This window comes from Haemaphysalis longicornis, unplaced genomic scaffold, assembly GCF_048455015.1.
Source record: "Haemaphysalis longicornis isolate Haplotype H1 unplaced genomic scaffold, Haemaphysalis longicornis Haplotype H1 scaffold_12, whole genome shotgun sequence".
Lineage (NCBI taxonomy): Eukaryota > Metazoa > Arthropoda > Arachnida > Ixodida > Ixodidae > Haemaphysalis > Haemaphysalis longicornis.
Genome location: NW_027526225.1, coordinates 63,841,370 through 63,862,491, shown reverse-complemented (window position 1 = coordinate 63,862,491; position 21,122 = coordinate 63,841,370). Strand labels below are relative to the sequence as shown.

The 21,122-nt window shown below is 45.7% G+C and overlaps 1 protein-coding gene across 3 annotated transcripts in view; it reads left to right on the top strand.

Annotated features, from left to right (window-relative positions):
• Positions 1 to 20,607, top strand: part of LOC144162759 (uncharacterized) — a 45,253-nt gene extending 24,646 nt beyond the window's left edge. For 2 of the 3 annotated variants that reach the window (XM_077693405.1, XM_077693404.1), the window contains 2 exons: positions 17,306 to 17,592; positions 18,633 to 20,607. In XM_077693405.1, the coding sequence (XP_077549531.1) occupies positions 17,328 to 17,592; positions 18,633 to 18,991 (624 nt within the window). In that variant the 5' untranslated portion in view covers positions 17,306 to 17,327 and the 3' untranslated portion in view covers positions 18,992 to 20,607. Of the gene's footprint in view, positions 1 to 11,793; positions 11,901 to 17,305; positions 17,593 to 18,632 lie in introns of those variants that run through there. The other variant, XM_077693406.1, reaches the window with a different exon arrangement.
• The last annotated feature ends 515 nt before the right edge of the window (positions 20,608 to 21,122 follow it).

Below are 21,122 nucleotides of genomic sequence, written 5' to 3'. Positions count from 1 at the left end.
GAAACCGTCGCCCATGACGGAAGACGGTAACGTGACGGTGACGTGACGGGTTGAAAAACGGCTGTGTGAATGATGATTCACGCAACTGGCTGCGCGCGCAAGGACGTCACGGATAAGTGCGCGCAAAGCCATTCGCAGCAGGCCATGTGTAAGTAAGAATCTAAAATCGCCAGAAAAACTCCAGGCACCCCAGGGAAAGCGGGAACAGCTACATAACGCCTCTGTCACATCAGAAAGTTAAATTGCATATGGTTAGGTAGGCCTAGCAGAATGTTTCATAAAAGAAACAACGAAATACATGGAATGACTTCTAGAAGGAGTGTCATAAAAGTTTTACTTTTAACGCAAGATAAATTCGGTCTACACATAACACTTATTTACCTGAAATGTCGTCTAGCTACAAAAGTATGACTGGAGTTTGAGTCATCGGAAAAAAATTTGGGTGTTCTCATTATTATTATTATTATTTGCAGGGATAAATAAGCGGCTCAATGGAGCTGGTGCTTACGCTCTGGCTGCTCGATAGATTTCTTGCGTTGAGCAGCCGTGTTTGATGCCTGAAAGCGTTTCTGGCATGGTTTTGTCCACCCAGATAAGGGGAATTTGAAAATGCTTATTTAAAGAAGACAGGCCCTTAGCCGGTGTCGATTGACAGAGCTGCGAAATAGCGCTAGTGAAGGTGCTGCCGGAAAATGCATCTACGGTGTATCTGGTTAGAACAAAATCGGTTTAGTCGAAGCCTCGCTTTGATCGAAGTTTCCCTAAATGCAATGCAGCCTAGCAAATTATTCCCGCTTTTTAACAAGCTACCGCCTATAACGCAGTCAGCAGCTTCTCCCGGTAATTTTGTTAAACCGAGATTTTACTGTATTTGGGAGGCTTCCCGGCGTTTGCTACATAATTGCAGTAGATGTCCGGTTTCGTTAAGGGCGAAGTTGCGGTGCTCAAGGTTACTTAGATATTGAGACTTTTTCATCTTGGTCAAAACCGAAGTCGGACGTAACACTAGCCGACAGAGGTGATAGTTTCTGTTGCCTTTTTTTCGCCAAGACAGTGAGGTTCCCAATTTCCGCTAATGTCAAAGACATTACGCCAACCGGGTCAGTTAATTAAAGGGACACTGAAGTGAATTTGTCAAGCTCCCGTTTTTGCTTGCACTGCGTAGACTGGCTCAAATTAGCACACTTTTCATCGTTTTTACGATTGACAAATCGGTAATTATTTTACAAAGCACGAAAGAAGAAAAACTACCATGCGCTGTTTGCGGCGGCCGCACCAACTAAAGCTGTGACGTTGAGAGGAGCGGGCACCGTGATTGGACGATGCCCAAGGCCCCAAGATGAGCAACCAAACAAGTTTCGGTTTCGGTTTCGGTTCTGTAAAACACAACCGTTGGCGTTGTTGGATTGGCATTCTCAATAACTCAGTAATCATCGTACCGCGCTTCTGCCATGTTTTCAGCTGTAAAAATGCATAAAGATAAGCCTCCTAGGACGGCTTGGAATCGTAGCATTCACTAGCCGAAACCTACGCAATGCATGAACGCCCTCCGCGTACCCGCAGACGCCCAAATGTCATGCGCTTTTCCCCCATATTTGGAGCTTGCCTCCCTCATGCCTGTATCGTAAAAAGCGTGTTCGCACCAGACCAAGGGTCTGTTCATTCTGGCCTGTGCCTGCAAGCAGTCGGTGCTTATGGCAACAGCACGCCAACGAGAACTCGCTAGCGTGCCAGTGCCAGCCTGCGCGCGTTTTGTGAACTAGTTCGTGGAGCCATGAACGTTGCGGTCCAAAAAAAGGTGAACTCAATATAGAAAACATCGGCGGAAAACGAAAAAGTTTACTTACAGAAAAAAAAAAAAGCACGTACCCGCGGGGATTCGAACTCCTGACTTGCAAAATACTTGCGGTGGAATATCTCGCGCCCCAAACCACTCGGCCAAGGAGCGGTTTTTTTTTTTTTTTGTGTGAAACAATAACTTTATTTACACATAAATATACATGTTATGCCGAGTGTTACACATGGTTCAGGAGCAGCTCTGACAGCGGATGTGTCCGTTACATGTTTGAGTGGTAAGATGACAACAAACGTAAATCCAGGAGAAAAAAAAAACACAAAGGCAAAGAGAAACCAAACAAAAAAGAAGGACAATGAGAACAGCAACACAGACTATACAAAAACAAGGGCTGAAAGAATTGTGAGTGTCCTATTAGCTGGCGCTAATCTCTCTTGTACCTCTCCGCTGGCCTTGGTAATATAGGGTATATATTGTACAACCAGTTTACACTTTTATTTAGTTTTGGCATTTCAAGCAGCTTAGGTGACTATTTGTTGTATTGCGCTCGTGCAGTAAGCGTCGCCCGAGTTTCCACAATAGCTCACGTCTAGCAATTGCATTTCGTAGACGGAAAAGCCTTCGCAGATGCGTAGTCGTGCTGCTGACCGCTGTGCTTGTTCGCCCAGCGCAAAAAAGTGCTTCCCGCACCCTAGTTTTACGCTGTACGGTAAAAATATCAGTTGATTTTATTTTCTTAGTACCTATATTGACTTCGCTGACTCTTCTCCCGCCTTCAAGAGGCCTTATATTTTCCTACTGGCGTACCAGTCAGCGAAGCGTCGCATGTGCGCTTGTGCAGCGCTTGCGTGAAGCGACCTTGACTTGGAGCTATATACAGTGTACAAACTAACCAAGTAAAGAAAGGCAGATTCTACCATTCCCAAACGTGTCGTGGCTTAGTTTCAACTGATCGAGCGAATTGCGACGACCCGTTGGCGGCCGGCGGACGAAACGCTGGGCCGACTGACTGTCTGAAGGCAGGGGAGCCGTGCAGTAGCGCAGCCAATTGCGAGCTCGGCTCCTCTCAACGTCACACGAAAACGCCGCAGAAAATGGGCGAGCGTAAAGAGAGGAGGACAGCATTTTCGAATTAATTTTTCTACTAAATAAAATCGCGTAAACGCGCCCAGGGTGGTCGAAACATGGTCTGGGGACTCCGGACTACAATTTGCGCAAGTAATCCCGCAATGTTTACATATCACTTCAGTGTCCCTTTAAAGCCAGTTTGAAGAGTACTGGCAGTGAATATCATGCACGCAGGCTCACTTTTGGGCGAAAACGGGGCGAGTACTCGTATGTTTGAGCAGGAGCCATGAAGACAACGTACAAGTTAGTTTTATTCCAAAGATTTTGTTTTATATTGCCCCAGCGCTAGTCCGGCAGCAAACGATAGTTTACTCACTAAGAAATTAATCAATTTATGTTGAAATTTAGATTCTCCCACCAAATCCTGTGTTTCGTGAGGTCGTCTGCGATGACGTCAGGAAAGCAGGCCTTGGAGTGAACGCGAGCGCGTCACTAGGCATCCAGCGAACCATAGAGTTAATACTACTGACTCTAGAGCAAAAGCTGCCCGGCCAGCCCGTGCATTGAAACCGTGCTACACCCGGGCGCTGACATGATGCCACCCTCACAGCGTTGCCCGCTGCCTTTTTGCCTACTAGAGTTGGCGGCAGTAGTCGGTATTCACCTAGTAACCAACGCATTCCATCATGGCAGCCACCGTTGCAGAAAATGCGCCGTGACAACTTTGCTGTGTAGAAACGTTGTGTGAAGTTTTTCCTGTGGTAGGTAGTGAACTTTTGTGCCATGCTGCCGCGTTAGATGCAGTTTTGCATTCTTCGCAACTGAGAAGGGTAGCGCCTAGATTAGCGGGTACTTCGTACGCTCGGAGAGGTAGCTTTTGCGGATGCGTCAGGGGAGTTCGGTCGTCGCTTCGGAGTTGAGCGGACGTGTTTTTTCGTGCTCCTGTGCTTCGGAGGGGCTTCATTTCGGCGGCCCGTTGCGCGCGCGGGCCGTTGGACGTCGCCTGGCTTTCGCTCTGCTGGTATGGGCGGTCGAGTGCCAGCTCCCGCCCCCCCCAGCACCCGTCTCCAAAGCGGTCGGGACCGCCGCAGACTTTGCTCTTCGTCGCACCATGCTCGCGTCCGCGCTGCACTGTTCCCTTCGAGGTTTCTCGTCTCCCGGACGCAGCATTACGCCAGCCAACAGTGTTCGTGGTGTGTTGTGTGCGACGGAATCGACCACAGTGGAACTACTCTTCTCTACTCTTTCCTCACCTTTCTAATCTTTACTTTTCTTTCTCCTATCCTATTTCACCAACTATTCCCGCTTCCGGACTGTGTTAAATGCAGGTGAGCTCCCATGAGAGCTTAATAATATCCCCAGTCCATTTATTTTCCTGCTTCCTTTAAAAAGAAATCACTTCCCCCTGATTGCTTTTTTCCCCTGATTTTTTTCCTGGTGGTTTCCCCTGTATTCGCGCATGCGCTGTTTCTGTATATATCATTTTGTGTGTGCTAAAAGAGTTCAGTTGATATGCAGCGCTAGTCCTGTGTAGTCTTTTCTTTGTTGTCCCGTCTGTAAAGCGCTATTTTAACATGTTTCACACGCCCCCCCCCCCCCCCCCCCCCCCCCGTGTATGCGACAGCTGACTGTTTGCGCAATCTTTTGAGGTGCTCTTTACAACTACTTGCTTTTCTAGCGAATGGAAGTTCGAACTGGACAACGCTTCCAAGAAATGCATGTAAATGGAAATCGTATTTGTGACTGCACTTTATGCTAAACAAACACGCTTTCTGTGCCAGTTCCTGTGCCTGTCTACGAGGCCCCTGCAGCACGTGTGTCAACTTTTTTCTCCAGTTGAAATGCTTTTAGGTAGTGGCCCTTGCATTAGCTTAGATTCAATAACCTTGAAATACACAAGTCTAATATTACTAAGTTATGTGCATCAAGAAACTCTCTCACGAGATTTTCCGTTTTTCTAGGTATGCTTAGAGGATTTGTCATTGATTGTATGCTTGGAACGTCACACAAGGTACATGATTAATGTTGTCAGGTTACATTAGGTCGCAATAATTCTATTTAATAGCAGCTTAAACAAAATCTCGACAAAAAAAAAAACCAGAGACTAGAAGATATGATGTAGAACACGCATTTCCATTCTGGGTTTGTGGAACTATAGCTTTCAGTACTTCCAACTACAAAGAAAGTAGTGCAAGTGTTCATTAGTCGCTGCAGGGCTCTTTACCTTTTAAAATTTCATGCCCCCTCTCCCAGAATAAAAAAAGAGGAAAATTGTGTGAGGAACTAACTATTTCCAGCAAAGCTATGGCAGGTTTAAAGCCAATAAACAGACAGGGTTAACAGCCAGAAAACCTTTTTGAAGAAAAAACAATTTCATGATAAAAAACCTAAGCACTGGAGAAGAGGAGAAGAAGGAAATAAACAAATACAAGCAGAGGCAGCATAAAAGAGCAAAATATGAACAAAGCAAATGCAATTCTACGAGGCAAATAGTCACGAAAGCTTCCACGAAGGAGCAGACACTTCAGGAGAAATTTTAAAAAATTAGAAATTATGTACCCTATTTACATTATGTACACAGAAAATCAGACATATTTCAGTGGTTTTAGACAAGATGGAGCTGAAGTAGCCAAATCAGTTCTTGCCTTGAAGAAGCAGATTGCAGTGATTAAGAAAGAGAAACAGTCACAGGTGCTGTAGCGGTGTTACCAGCATGCAGCATCCTTCGTTTGCCCATTTTGTCATTTTGCCTGCTTCTTTTATGCCTATCTTTTTTTCGCCCATGCTGCTGTCTTTGTACTGGCCATTTCCTCGCCATGTTTTTTTTCTCCCGAATTTTTTATCCTTTATTTTATGCCAGTCCTTTCCTTTCCTTTCAAGTTTACTGTTCCCATTTCCACATTTAGCACAGCCAGCTGGACAGTTCTTCTTCTTCTTTCCTTGGTTAACCTCCCTAGCTTTCTTCTACAGTTTCTTCCTTTCTTTGAAGTCGCACATTAGGTCATCTTAGCCTTGCTCTTACTATCACAAAATTCCCTAGAGGTCTGGTGGTATTACTGGTGGTGAAATAAAATTTGTTGGATAAGAATTGCTTGTACGTATGACCCTCTTGCTTTTTCTGTGTTTATTTTTGCTTCTGATACACGGACTGATGGCATTGCGATGGCCCATTATTTTTGATGAAAATAAGAATGCTGATGACCACAATCTGAATGAACATTAGCCAGAACTTTCATAATCAGCTACAGCATTACTGGAACCCAGCTTCGGTAATGCAACTTCGTCATCATCCTTGTTGCTGTGAGCACGCTGGAATGGAAGCGTGGAAATTCTACAAGGTCTGGTGTGGCACCTTTGTGGTCACCGGTTTGATGTTGGCATAAATGAGAAGGCTGTGCTACACATATCGAATTCCTTCTTTCTATCGCGTATCGCATTCGCATATCGCATTCCTTCCTTTTATCTAGTGTATACAGCTGAAGAACGTGTCCAGATGGCCCTGGCTGAACCGATATGTGCAGATGCAGCTGTTGCAAATTGAGAGTTCAATTTATTGTCGGCTTTCTTAATGACTGCCATATGCAATGCACATTAAGTGTCTGAATACTCTATATCTCCAAAACAGGCGCGGAAAGACGTAGACTAAGAAGAGAAATACACAGGACGATGCGCACAGAAATACACAGGACGACACAGGACGAAGCGCGTCGTCCTGTGTATCTCTCTTCTTAGTCTACGTCTTTCCGCGCTTGTTTTCGAGATGAATGAGCACCAACTCGCCCAACTTGCCATCCTGTTGAATACTCTATATTAGCGATTGATAGTCTCATGCTAGGCAGTCTGATTCACCTGCTATAGTTATGTTTGGCAGCTGTTTCAAAATTCACCACTATGATTGAACTAATGAGCGGCAACAACAATTTATAGGTGCACTCAAATTAATTTACTTTTCAAGGGAGACGTATATCCTTCGTCGACTTCGCCTTGCACAAAATGCATGACGGTCCCATCGCGACCCAAGAAAGCGCATATGTGTGTTACCTCAACATGCTTCCTAGGCGGTTTCTGTTGACAGACAGATTTCCGGCCGAACCCGCAGGCATTTCAGGCAAAACCTCCTGCAGGCGGGGTGGTCCTGATAATTGGGCGTGAACAGAAGTGGCCGTTTCCGTTCATTGGCGAAGGCACCCAGGGAAGGACAGAATAATTTTTCTTAGCGCCCCACCACACGGGTGCCCATCTCACATGAACGAAGTTTACTCCTCCTCCACCTCCTCTGTGCAGTTATGTACATGGGCCATATGAGAGCAGAGGTGCAGTAATACGTAATTAAACAACGTCGCTGATCCGCCGAATTTAAGAAATGTGTCATGCAAAGCATCAAATATATTCTCGAAAATTTCAGATTGCGTGTTTCAGCGATCGAAGGAGCATGCACCAATCGCACACACCCATACAGGAGATTTCTGCACCTACATTCGAGATTACCTTTCGGCTTCGCCTTGTCCTCCTCTAGAAAACCACCTTATCGTGCAAATAAAGTTACCATTATTAATATTAGTTGGCGGTTGTTTTATCTCTGACTAAAGTAAAACACCGTTCAGTGAAAGTATAACAGCACCCGTAAACAAGAGCCTAGTGATACGCTAGGCATGGTAAAATGGTTCGTACATTTGTTTGTTTTTAATTTACGAATCATATACGATTAAAAGGAGCCGATCTGCCCAGACATGTTTCGCGTAACATGATATGGCCGGCTGACGGCGAGTTCAAATCGGCAGCAGCCACTTCGGCAGCAGAGAAGGTGTCCTTGAAGATAGGTGGCGGCGGCTTTATTCCGTATCGTCGGCAGTCTTCGCAAGCTTGTCTTCGCAAGCAACGAAGTGACACAGCAGACACTAAGTCACTAAGTCGCGTTAGAGTGAACCTTGGTAAATTAGCCCCACACGACTGACGCTCCTAACAATATACCGAAACTGAATTTGGCGCCTCATCCTGACGTCTTCTTTTTGCTTATAATTTCATTTATTTTTGTTCGTCAAGCATAAATATTTCAAGAAAACTAACAAAAAGCATACAAACTTGTAACAAAACTCAGTTTTTGCCATAAAAGTTGCCTAATTTTAGCTTAGGGCCCTAAATTTGTGCCTCATTTTCAAGAAAAATTGTTAGCCATATCTTCAACTACTGATCTGGCAACTACAGCGTGGCATCATGGCGGCATCCGTGTTTAGACACATTTTTGAGCCAGCTTTACCCGCCTGCAGCGAACTACAGAGCCTTGTTTACCGTCAGTCCTCCCAGATGGCGCTACCATACCGTGGGTGACATTTGCCCGCCTTTGATTTGTTTTTGACCGTATTTGCGCCTGGCTTGTTTTTATTGCGGTAGGAAGTACTCGTGTTGTGAAACATGGGGTATACTCGACAAACACAGTCACATAAGACAATGTCGCTTACTCCAATCGGCCTGTGTCGGGTCAGACAACCCGAAAGCGCCATAGTGCCGTGCAGCTATGACAAGCCAAGTGTGCGCAGGACCAACAGCAGCACGCTCTGGTACTTCAATGTTTTCGTGTACTTTCGTAGCTTCCATGCTTACCCCACCGTTCTTACTTCTATAAAATGAATATACGCATTACATTTAAGCGAAAATATCTCGTGCAGGAAGATTATAAGCCCTGCGTAACTTGCATTTCCTTTTGCCGGCCTCCGCCAATCGCAGAGCTGGCTTGTATGACATCATAGGCTTTGTTGCGGGAAATCAGCTTGTGAGTCGCATGGCCATTGCCGTTTTTCCGAATTATGAAGCTTATTTGAGCGAAGTTTGCGTTAAAAGTGGTGTCAGTATGTCTCCAACAAGGCAGTCTTTCGAATGAACCAAAGTTGTGTTTTGTCTTCATGGTCCCTTTAAAGGGGCCATAAAGACAAAACACAACTTTGGCTCATTAGAGAGACTGCTTTCTCCCGTTAACAACCACACCAATTTTATTGCAAACTTCAAAAAGAGTAATGCAGATATTAAAGAAAATATATGAACCACTGCTGAATCCCCAGCCACTTTATGAAAACTTTTCTATGACGTCACGGAAACTTGTATGGGCGACTTGCGGCTGCCGACTTAACCCACTATCAATAAACACAGCTGGGTGATTGTAGTGGACCTTCTAGTTCCGTTTGATAGCGTGATTTCAATGCTAACGGGGAGTTACAACACACACAAAACGAAGTTTTTGTGCTGGCTCATATTGCGTCAATCCTGCCCATAACACGTCACTGTAGCGCGAAATTTGAAAGTTTTCAAATATTTCTTCTATTTTTTGTTATAAAACATCTTTCGTGGGTGTTCGGATGGCGCTGAGCCAGTTACCAAAGGCATGTTCTTTCAAAATAAACAAAGCTGCATTTTCTCTTCATGCTTCATTTAAATGGAAATTATACTCGGGAATCATATTAGGGAATGCTGCTGGAAAAGTACCAAGCTGCAAATGGAAACCTGCGCAGCGCAAGCGACGAAAGCTGAAGCAACTCGCATCCGGACTTGCACAGAAAAGATAACTGGTCTCACTGTTTTTTGTCGACTTTGTAAACATTGATTGCAGAGTAGGGCTGCAAAACAGTCTCTTTGTATTCGCCCGATTCCTCTCAGGCTCCAACAAGGTTACAGGCAGCGTGACTTTCGTTCATAAAGCACTTAACTGCCATAGCGATGACTGTTGAGGCTCCGCTGCGTTGTTACGTTGACTGGATTCAACTAGGGAACATGGTACTCACGACGTCATCCTGTGGCCCCTCTTGATTCTTTCGAGGTGTTTTAAACGAGGATAATGAATGCACATTTAGTAGCTCATAGAGGGTAAACATACTAGATTCTTAGCTTTGAGGCCTTAGTTCTACCTAAACCAGGGGAAATTATTTCCCCAACGCATGCGCAGACCTCCTGCATATGAGTGTTTACAAAAGCAGGCTTCAGGGTGGCCTGGAATCGCACGTACGACCTCTGGCGCATCAGCTACAGGCCAGACGACTTCGGCACTGTGGCCGATTGTACAAGAAATAGAAAAACCATCGCAGTTACTATAAGTTCAAACTGCGTCATAAAGAGAAAACGTCCCCTGAATGACATACCACCCCCGGGAAACGGCCCTGTTGTAGTTGCGACGAGCAGTGAAAAAAATATCAAAAACGGGAGACCAACGCAAAAATCATTGCTTGAATGTTCCAGCTGCGCGCATAATTTTCCGACTACCGAAAAAAAAAACAGCCTAGAAGGTATAAAACGCTTGCCGGAAGCTTGTGAAAGTTCGCAGTTGGAAAATTTACACAGCGCTGGAGTTTATTTCATGGAAGCGATGTTACAGCAACCACATTTCACCATCGCGGACTGCGCCCCACTTGATTCGTGATTTCTCGCTCGGGCACAATCCCTGAAGCAACCGTTTTGGCACAGGTCGCGTCCGTTGCATGGAGTCTCAGCCCACGGCAACCACGTGGCGTGCCCTTGCAACCGTAGTTGCGCAGCCAACACGTGGCATGTCAAAGCACATACACACAAAAAAAAAGAAGAGAGACCAAATAGCCGGAGCACGCAGTGAGTTTTCAAAGCGAACCTGTCTTGCGCTATATGTTGCAAACAAAATTGCGTGCGACTATCCGGTCACGTCGACAAAAAAAAATGCACGTTCGCACCCCAGAAGTAGTGTATAAAATGATCTGCAACTCTAAATTTTATTTACATCTTGTTAAAAGAAATAGACTGAAATTGGCCACTAAGAGGACTGTATAGTTACTCTGAGTTTCGTTCACTTTCGTTCACTCCAGTTCACGTGAAGCTGTAAAGGGTATACAGAATTGTTGCTTGCCGTGAATAGCGAGGAGGTATAATTAGTGAATACGGCTTGAACACTTGCTTTATCGAAACTATCCCTAAATAAATTTAATGATAAATAATTTGGAATTAGTTCCAATGGCATGACGTGTGTGTGGTGTGTGTGTCTTTATTCGATCGATATAGTAAGCCGCCATAATAAACTTAATATAGTTATCTACCACTACAGCTTCGCTGTCTTCCACCTCCACAGCAATGGAAATGTCTAAATTGATTTTTTTTGTAGGATGCATTAGGCTTAGTTATCGCGTTTTTTCATCACAAAATAGCATGTGCTTTCGGCGAAACATCTGCCCGGGCGAAATTAACGCCTACCCTAGCTTCAGCACATCCTTCTTTAAAAATTTTCCTCTTAAATCTAGCACGCGCAATTTTGCACAGCGATTTGAAATGACTTGCCTAATCAAGGCGTCATCATGAGACATTTTAAATAATTTAGTATGATTTCTTTTACATCAGGCATTTTCTTGTTCAGCCACTCAGAAAAAGTGGGCATCAGAATGCATGGCACACTAAACACCTCGACATTCAAGTGTACATAGACAGGCATGATGTAATATTGTGATGGGTGAATCCATGCGTCCGTACATCTTCAAGATAATGCGACTGACTCCGCGGTACCGTGTCCAGTATTGCATGCAACGAGCTTCGTTATACGTGTGTAATTTTAAGTAGTTCGGTTGTTACTTTTTCTGGCACTTGACGCCCGTTCGATCATGCCTTGTGGGAAGTGCGCCGTCAACCATGATCTGGAAGAGCCCGCGCACGCCCGCAGTTGGTTGGCCAGTGCTGAAGCCATTTGATGCCTGCAATGCGGACGCCATCTGCGGCTGTTCCTAACGTACACGAAATGACTAACAACAGTTGCAAAAGCACAGAAGAGGTGATTGGGTCATACCGGCCCTGTGAGGCAATGAGGCAATGAGATTAAAACAGACAGGAATGAACAGGCAGGTGAACAGGTGCGCTTCATTTTGCTCTGTGACGTCAGGCATGTGACGCTGCGGGGCTCGAGTAGAGAGCACCTGTGTACTGCGTGTGTAGAGCTCGCGACGTACTTAGCACCAGGACCTGCTGTGCGCGAGCAGAATTGCGAGACTGTATGGTAGGGTGAACGTGAAGAGGCCATTCGAAGCGAAACAGGCGACAGGTGAGACCGCTGTCTTTGTTCTATACGAAACAGGGAGTTTCGTAGGATTGTGACAGAAATCTTATGATGTGATAATTGTGCAAGAAATTGACAGCAAAGCGAAGATGATACACGCATTTATCGAACCTGATCGTGCTGATCATCTGGCGTGATGGCCGAACGCTTGTGTACCGTTGCTGGGTCATTGCGCTACGAAAGAACTGTCTCTATTTACGGCTTTGATGGTTCTTTTTCTTACGGATTCCACAGACAGTAGCTTCTTGGGAACACGTACATTTATCTACGATGTAAATCTGTGCAGAAGGCGCAGACAAAAAAAGCGAAGAGCACAAACACGGCTCTGCGACATGTGTCTACTTGCCTCCTTGTGTCCGCGTCTTCTCCGGAGATTTTCATTGTCGTAATGTACCAACTCGTCAACGTTTGTATCCCACTTACGTAGTTTCATCGTTTGCCCTGCATCACTGGTCGACCCATTCACTGCGAAACCTTAGGCCATGGCGAAACGGCAGACTTTGCAGCCTGCCGGCGCGCTGGTATCGACATAAAAAAAAATACTTTTCTCGACGTGGTGAGTTCTAAAGCTGTTTCTCAGTTTCCGCCAGATATACGCGACGTATGCCACGGTACTCGGTTTGTAGTCGGCAAGACTGTGCAAATTGTTTTCGTAAACCGAAGTGGCGTGCAGATCTCAGCTGTATAGTGGACGTGGCTGGTCATTCCGAATTTCACCTTAACGTGAGAGAACAGCGAATCAAGCTTGTAAGCGGCCTTTTTATCGCATCAGTTGATAGTAGGCAAACACGCATTGTTCCATTTGAGCAGAAGTATTATGACCATTCTAAGCAACTGGGACACCAACACGTGGCCCCCTTTTTGAATTAGTAATAGCGGTTAAGGACAGATGAAGAGAGAGAGTTTGTGTGTGTACATGTGCATGTGTTTGTGAGAGAGGGATATATAATATACCTTTAACCACATTGTGGGTTCTTGCTAATCTTGCCGGAAGAAATGCCTTTCCTCGGACAAGTAAGTCCTCCCAGTTCTGTTCCCCGGCCGCGAATCGGTGGAAATTTCTACAGCTACGTCACAAGCTGAACCCCTTCCCAGTCGGGATTCGATTAGAACCGGAAATAACCACAGAAAAAAAACCAATAACGGCTATTTCGCTGGCCTCCTTATGGCACTTAGAAGTCCTGGATACCGATATCGGGATTCAAGCTAATGACATCAACGAAGCTCGAAAGCGTCAAATATTTCGCGCACCTTTCAACGAAACAGAACTTCTCGTCTTGTCGTTTCTTCTAGAACCGGTAACGCGTGGGTGTTAGGGGCTGCAATTATATTACCGGTGTACTCCTCTAAGCGTACGAAAATAGATACAGAAGTAGCGATGGTCGTGACCGGAATAACACCCGGAAAGGAATTTCAGGACCTCAATTCAATGCTCCCCAATTACATTCCTTATTACAAAGCACTTGTTACAGGGCAGCCTGTGGGTGTGTTTTAAAGGGAAGATTTTTGTGACAGGCTCAGTGATGGCGACGTTGCCCCAAAACGCACTGCATAAACGCCAACTTTTTCGGGCGATGATGATGATGGTGGGTGAACTGAAAGATGGTTGAAACGCGAAGCTTTCTCTGGTCGAAAGCCAATATCTTAAATTTCAAAGTTATTCAAACTTAAAGTCCAGAATCCCGATCGGTACGCCTAAAACGCACTGCGGCAAAGCCGAGTTACACAATGGCTTCCCACAAAGGCACTTCAAGTGCCTGAAGGAAAAAAAAACGCTTCCCGTGGTCCCAATCGAACCTTGGTCCCTTGTGTTATGAAGCCGAAGTATATCCTACTGTGCCATTCTGACATGGTGTAAGCAGTTTGGATTTTAGACTTCGACTTTGACTCAGGTTGCGTAGGAGAGAGCTTCGTGTTTTAATTATCTCTCTGTAATAAAGGGGCTTGAATATTTTTTATCTCAATTTTGATTTGGTAATTTATTTCTCGTTGAAGCAGGGCTGAAAAGGCCGCTCTACTACTCTAGCAGCCATTCTTGAACATTTGCAAAGCCGTATCTTGAATTCGACATTTGTTCCGTAACACCCGTACAAACGCGCAACACAGTCATCCGTTCGTAAATGGCCGTGTCTAGAGTGCCGTCCGACGGTATTATAAGCACTCCACTATATCGACGTCCACCGGCGTTTTGTGTCAAAATGGCCGCATTTGGCAGTACATCGCTCTAGATAACGTAAAGCTAGGCAACCTAACCAAAACTAAGATAACCTAACGCATACAAAGAAATCATTTAAAACACCGGGCAGAAAATTACACTTCAATTAAATAAGGAAAAAAACCGAGGCAAGAAAGAGCCGGTCTCGAACCACCGACTTTGGGATCAAGAAGCTAAGACGGATCCTCTCCACCACAACGACAGACTTTATGGCCGGTGCTAGCCTAGTGTTAAATATGCGAATGTCGTCGGACGGCACTCTAGCTATGCCTGCAACGATCAGCTAGAGTGCCGTCGGACGGCACTCTAGACACTGCGTTTGTAAAAGTATTAGGGCCGAAGCCCCTTAGTGGCTGGGGCTGTTGGCGTATCCTGTCGTCGTCGCCGCCGTTCGTCTCACGTAGTGATGGAACTAAAACACCGGGAAACTCGCTTCCGCCTGGCGCAAGAGTAACGCGTACTAAAGAAACACCGGGACGCTCGTTTACGCCTCGCGCTAGAGAGCTTCGTGCTTCAGAGAGACTTTTACAGCAAAGCTATATATCTCTACCCCCAACGGCTTTATCTCCGTTGGCAAAGACGCCAAGGCGCCGAGAATACACTTCTACACTGCATGCTTCCCCCCTCCCCAGGTTTCACGTTAGTGGAGATGGCCCAGGATTTTTTCTTCCTCCTCACTTCCTTGTTGCCCCGCGAGCACAGCCCGATTGTATTCATATATCCCTTTCCAAACATTTTTCTCCCCCACCCCCATTTCCGTAAAGGTATATAAAGGAATGTGATCTAAGTCGGCATGGCAGTAATGTGATGCAAACTTTACTCTGGAGAAGTCAAGTTCCTTGTCGATACGCAGGTAAACGTCCTTGTCATTGTGCTTGACGTGTGTCCGTCTTTTTAAAGTGGTCTGTCCAACTTCCCGGTTGCCGTAACAAAGATAAACCATTTCAATATCTGTAATAAGTTGCCGAATGCCCGCGGAAACCGCATTTACAAATACACGCGACTACCCCAGGACATTATGCGACCGCTGTTGTTTATCTACCGTGAGAACGGGTGCATCAAAAAATAGCCATGCAATAGATGCGTACATGATGTTTGCAGTACCCTGAACATCCGTATGCTATGTTGGGGTGAGAGCTAAGTGCGAAAATGTATATGGTCTACTAACTTGTCATCGTCCTCATCATCATCATCAAGTTTATTTCCAGCTCCAGTCTCAAATAAAAGGCAAGCTACTAAAAGGAAGGCAAAAGGTTCTCAAATACCCGAAGCCGGCCAACCCTATTTTAAAAACAACGCCATTTTTAGAAAATAAAAGTTGAAGCCTACAGAGAAAAAGACCGTTACTGTACTAACATGAATTAAACAAAAAATGAAATATCTATAGTATACTAGCTCACGTGATTTTTATAGAGGACAACGCTAGAAGGCCTGAAACGGTGGGTGCTGCTCCTTTATAGTTGCCCTCAACAACCAGATACTTCCTTCGTTCTTTTTTTATGCTCAAAGTCGAATTCTTTAAATAGCGAACTGTCAATTTTTTTACATCAATTGATCCTTCTGCTTTTGCCAGCAGTTTTACCGCGTGTTTTTTATTTCATTCATTTTTAACCTAGCCTCAAAAAAGGTCACCTACGCACAAGTCGTGCAGAACACGTGCTGAAACAAACAATGAGTCAAAATGCAATGCGTAAACACTTATTTTTGGGCCCTAGCAGATATAATACAGGTATGTCGCACCAGTAGATAAAACATGGCATGTCGCACACGCATGTCGCCCTCTCCCACATCCGGAAAAGCGTGACATGCCTTGCCCCTCCCACCGCACACGTCGTGTTTATCTTTAGCTCCAGATGCTCGCACAGCGTGCGCCGCGTACAAGCTGCCGTCTCTATGGAGAGTTACGAGGCTAGCAATTAATACCTGCAAAACACAGCGCACAAACAAGCTTCGAAACTGGCGCCAGCCTTTGTTTGTCCTCGACGACTCCGCAAACAAGAGTCTCAAACACGGCAGACGTGAACACATAATCATGATGGAAAGCGCACATACTTCGCTATTTAGCTTACTAATCCCCGAGCCGTAGCGCGCGACTTATTTTTAAAAGGGAAATGTGGTCACCGCAGTTGCGTATGATGCCAAAACCCCGACATTTTCTGCTATTAATCAACCAAAATTACAAGTAGTTTCCGTTGCTTTGTGGTTGCGCTTGGATTGCCTATGTACACAGAACGAAAGGGAAAAGTTTGCACTGTCTTGAGCAATCGGAACTGGATATTTTTAAGCGGCAGTAAGCTGCACCTACACCTCTTAATCCTCGGCCGTGGCTCATTCACGGCACATTACACAGTCCGTATCGTGCAAGAGCACGACACGGGCTGATAGGTAAAGCAAATAGGTAAAGCAAAGGTAAAGCGAATGACTTTGTTAAAAGGTTGATTGTTACACGCGGAAGTTTGTAGTTGCCACTCATATTTCTCAGCAGTTTATGTGCTCCTGTCCCCACAGTCGCTCCTTCGTAAATTCACTTTACCAGATATATAATTATTACATCCTTAGGACGTCCCTCGAACGTTAGGGGGGACGTTGGAGGCTGTTTTGCAGAGCGCAAAAGAAATCCCGGCAGTGGCTTCATTTCGCGCATCCATTAGGGTGCCATTCATGACAGCAGCAGTCATTATACATGGGGACCAACAGAAAGCGTGGAATCCGCATTGCGTCCTTCTTCCTTTGAAATTATAAGTATTTGGTTTCAGAGTTTCAGGGCACAGAGTTTCAATTACCAAACTCGCCGTTGCCAGGTGAAGTAGCCGTGCGCCTTAACGTGACAGGAAAGGGCAAAACATATCAGGGAACTACATCCTTCTGTGTCCTACCGCTACTCGCTTCCCACTCCGGGCTGGCCAAGTTAACGTGCCACAGTCGCATCTAATTTGGGCTGCTCTCATTTCCTTCTCCTTTTAAATTGAAGTTACCATGTTGACAATTTTGTCATAAATTACGACGCATGACTGCTCCACGAATTAAGCATATTCAACGCAAATGACCTGGTCATGGGCCACATCAGTGAGAGTCGCTGAGTGGTGCCACAAAGTCTGCTTAATGCACACTTAAGGTAAGAACGGACGATTTTAGAGCACAGCCGAATGACACGCCGCTTTCGTTCGTGTTTCAGCGCTCAAGCTTCCTCCGGAACCATGTACGCGCTAACCCTAACCGTGGTCGTCCCGTGGACGTTGTGCCTGCTGCTGCGTTCGGCAGACCGGGCGACGTGCCTGGCAACGCTGGGCGATCCCACGCCCCGAACCGAGGTTGGGGAAGCCAGCGGCTCGGCACAAGAGACTGCCACTCCTGCGCAGCTTCGCGACGATATCCGGGCCGAGCCCATGACTACGACACACCATATGGACCACAACCCGCCGGTCGTCGTCGGCACAAACTCGACCAAGTCTCCGGTGTCGAGTAAGTAAATTATAAGGCAATAATTTAGTTCTTTATTTTTTGTTGTATGTTTCATGTCTTACACTTCTTTACTGCCACCACAAAATCGTAGACACTCCGTAAAAGAAACGGGAGACTTGAGAGATTGTGTGAAATTTGGTTAATAATCTGTCTGAGATGAATGACGCTCTGGAGGATACCACATGTTTTTGAGATCACACTCTTGAAGTAAATGAAGCCATGTGAAAAAAAGCGCTGCATGGTATAGGGTAAACTTGCCGGCGCAATAAAGCCGAGTCGCATGGAGAAGTGGATGCTCTTCCTATTCGCTTTTTTCCTGCGGCTCGTATTTCTTGACCTCATAATATTCATCCAGGCTAGTGGGTTGATGGGGCGACAGTTATTTTTGTAGCAAGGCAAATGCTTGTGGTCGCATGGCCAAAGGCTCATGGAAACCTTGTAAGCCACATCGCGGTTGAAGCACTGGAGAGTCTATATAAACGAGGGGATAGGGCCTCTTCGCACTAAACAATTCCCGGTCAGCTTCGCGTTCATTGACTTAGCTTAATTTCTGCAATTTATGAAATATTCATAATTCCAGGGAGTTAGGTGGTTTTCAACACAACGCCGTTAGCTTAAGGTTCCAATAAAAAGTTGGGTATTTTATAAAATTTTAGGTAAAACCAGATAACGGAAGGCAGTACATGCTTCAAAATTATGATAATAAGGTTACCGTTGCTGTCACTGTTACTATCATCACCACTCAAAGTTTAGCTCCACATGCGAAAAAGATAACATGCGAAAAGTTGTAACAAATTTACTGCAGGGAAAGTGGCTTGGCAGCTCTAAAATTCATGCACACGAATATGGAAATAAACGTTCGGGTGCCAGTGGCGGAAGTTATATAATCAATTACTGAACGTTTGTGCATTCTGAAAAACAGACAAAATTGTTGCCGCTGGCTTTGCCCTTTTGAAAAAGTAAGACAAAATTATTGCTGATTGTGTTACAAACGTAATCTTGAGTGACACGGTGTACTTGCACCATTCTTTCTCTTCCAGGAACCATCAAGACGCTGAACCCGTTCATGCTGGTAGCAATGGTAGTCACGGCGCTTCTGGTTCTACTCCTCGGCTTCGCCTACGTGACACGAAGGACCGACAACGAAGACCAAGAAGCGGCCACGGGACAGCAGCAAGACGCCAGCAATGCGGCGCGACAAAATGGCGGCTTCGAGCAAGACGCCGACGGCCAGGATGGTTCGCAGCACCCGCAACTGCCACCTTCTTACGATGACGTCGTCAAGGTGCCCTGGACCATCTGGGCTGCCGCTCAGCGGGGAGTCTTCACAGAAGGCACGGGTACGACTCCACCGCCTTCATACGAGGATGCGCGAAGGACATTTCCATTTCCCGAGTGATGCACCGAAGGTGCCCCTCAAACGACTGATGCTCTATCAGTGGCATGGCGATAATAGGGCCTGCTAAAATGGGTAACCGCACAAGTTATGCAGGGCCTGCAATTTCACCCGATACTATGCCACCTAGAGCTCCCTGCACGCAAAAGTCGACCTGAAGCAGGGTCTGTGACAGAGAAAGGTGAATATACGCACCTTTTGACACCCTTTTGCCTGGACGTGTGGGATATGAAGTCCCTGTCGACGGCAGCATGGGAATGCGTAATAAGCAACGTTAAGAATCCGTGCTAAATCGTCAATGGCTGGAGTGCAACAACTTCTCGGGCTGCGAACACCAATAACGGCCCTATTTCTTGTCAAGGGCATAACGTTGCCGCTGATATGGACTGGCCATGGGCTGACAATCGGACTTTTTCACGTTTTCTAGAGAAACAAGCTGTTTTTAGTATTCCTTGTCTCAAGGTGAAACCGCCGTTATTCTTGCATCAAACAAAATATTCACCCTATTTACAGTGCCCCCACATCAACCATCAGGAAGCTCCATTGAAAGGTTTTATTAGGACATCCAGGGGCAACAGAGGTGATCGCTTCATAGTGAGTGGTGACGTTGTGTGTGAACATTTTGGATCATCGACACTTTTCATGGACACTACTCTGGAACCTGCAGCTACGCTTCGTGCCCCAGTGCATAAGCTATTTTCAACTACAGACAGGGTACTGTGTTATTGTAAATGTAAACATTCTTAGACGCGATGCCCTACGGTTTTTATTTGAAAGGACGTTGGCAAGTGTTTTTTGCCACAAAGTGATGCTGGGAATCTACTGCTGCAAGCCACCAAGGACATCGCGGGACGCTGAAATAGAGCTTGTGTCGCTTCAGGTCTGTGGAAAAGGTTGGTGCTGAGAACTACCCCGAAAACGTGTCTTCAAACAATCACCGTCGTGAAAAGCTGACTTGGCGTGCGAGTCCGCTAGAAATGCCCATCCGAGTTGTTCTCGGGAGTGTTGTGGTGTGGTGTTTGTGCACAAGAATACAGAAGGTTCTGGACCGCTCTCATGGCCTGCGCGCTAGAAACCCCACACGGAAATGTTTAGAAACGACTAGAACTGAAGTGGAGAACGCTGGGTGATGTTTCCAGCACACAGTTCCTGAAGAAAGCCGAACGCCATACGAAACTTTGGTGCTGTGTCTAGCAAGGCGCGTGCGTGGGTTCCCTCATTTGGTGTGTGTGAGTTTGAGACGCTCAAGATTGCAAGATACGCATGCGACGACTGGACATTGCTTGTTCTGATGGGTGCGTTGTATCAGCACGAACTTATAGAGGCTTCGACATCGTTCTAGTCCAGTGGCCAACTGAGAAACGTTTTGTTCGCGGTCATTACCTTCCCGTCAAACGTGGTCTCTTGAAACGACGAGAGGAGAAACTACAACTCATTGAAACAATGCTTTTCTTGCACCCCGTCAAGTGACAAGCTCATTTCCTTTGTACAGTTAGAGGCGTTTACACGTGCACTTTTGACAAACTGTTGTTTCAGCCACATTGAAAGTTTTGAGGCCGTTGTGGCTAATGTTACTGTAAATAAAGTCAAGTCTCATTTTGACATTTATCTTAACCGTTATTTAAGGGTAGATCAGTGGCTATTTTGGGAGTGTGTACGGGGCCTTACTAAAAATTTACCATCACATCGGTAAGGATGTCTGACTTAGTTGCCCAACGTTAAAAGTCAGAAGAGCGGTGTGTTCATTGCACAAAAGACCCTAATTTCACTGTGCCAGCTTGGAAGGATTACTTTCCGCTACTGGTAATTTGGTAAGTCCTTACGTCCACTTCAACTGTTTTGTACTTTGTGTGTAGATTGCCTTACTATATACGGCCATAAACGTTCTTAAATAATCCATAACTATTGCTAGCCAGTACGACTCCTCTTCGGTGAGTGGCTCATGGGCGCTGATTTCCATTGCATTTAAACCTGGTTGTAACGATGTTGACAAAAATTCGCAATTTTTCGCTACATGCAGGATTTCGTTGCCTGCAGGTTTCGAGTTAGGGCTCGAGTGAATGAATCAGAAACGAAACCAAAATGCTAGACATCAGTGAAGGTGAACTCACCATTATAAAATTTATTTCAGAGT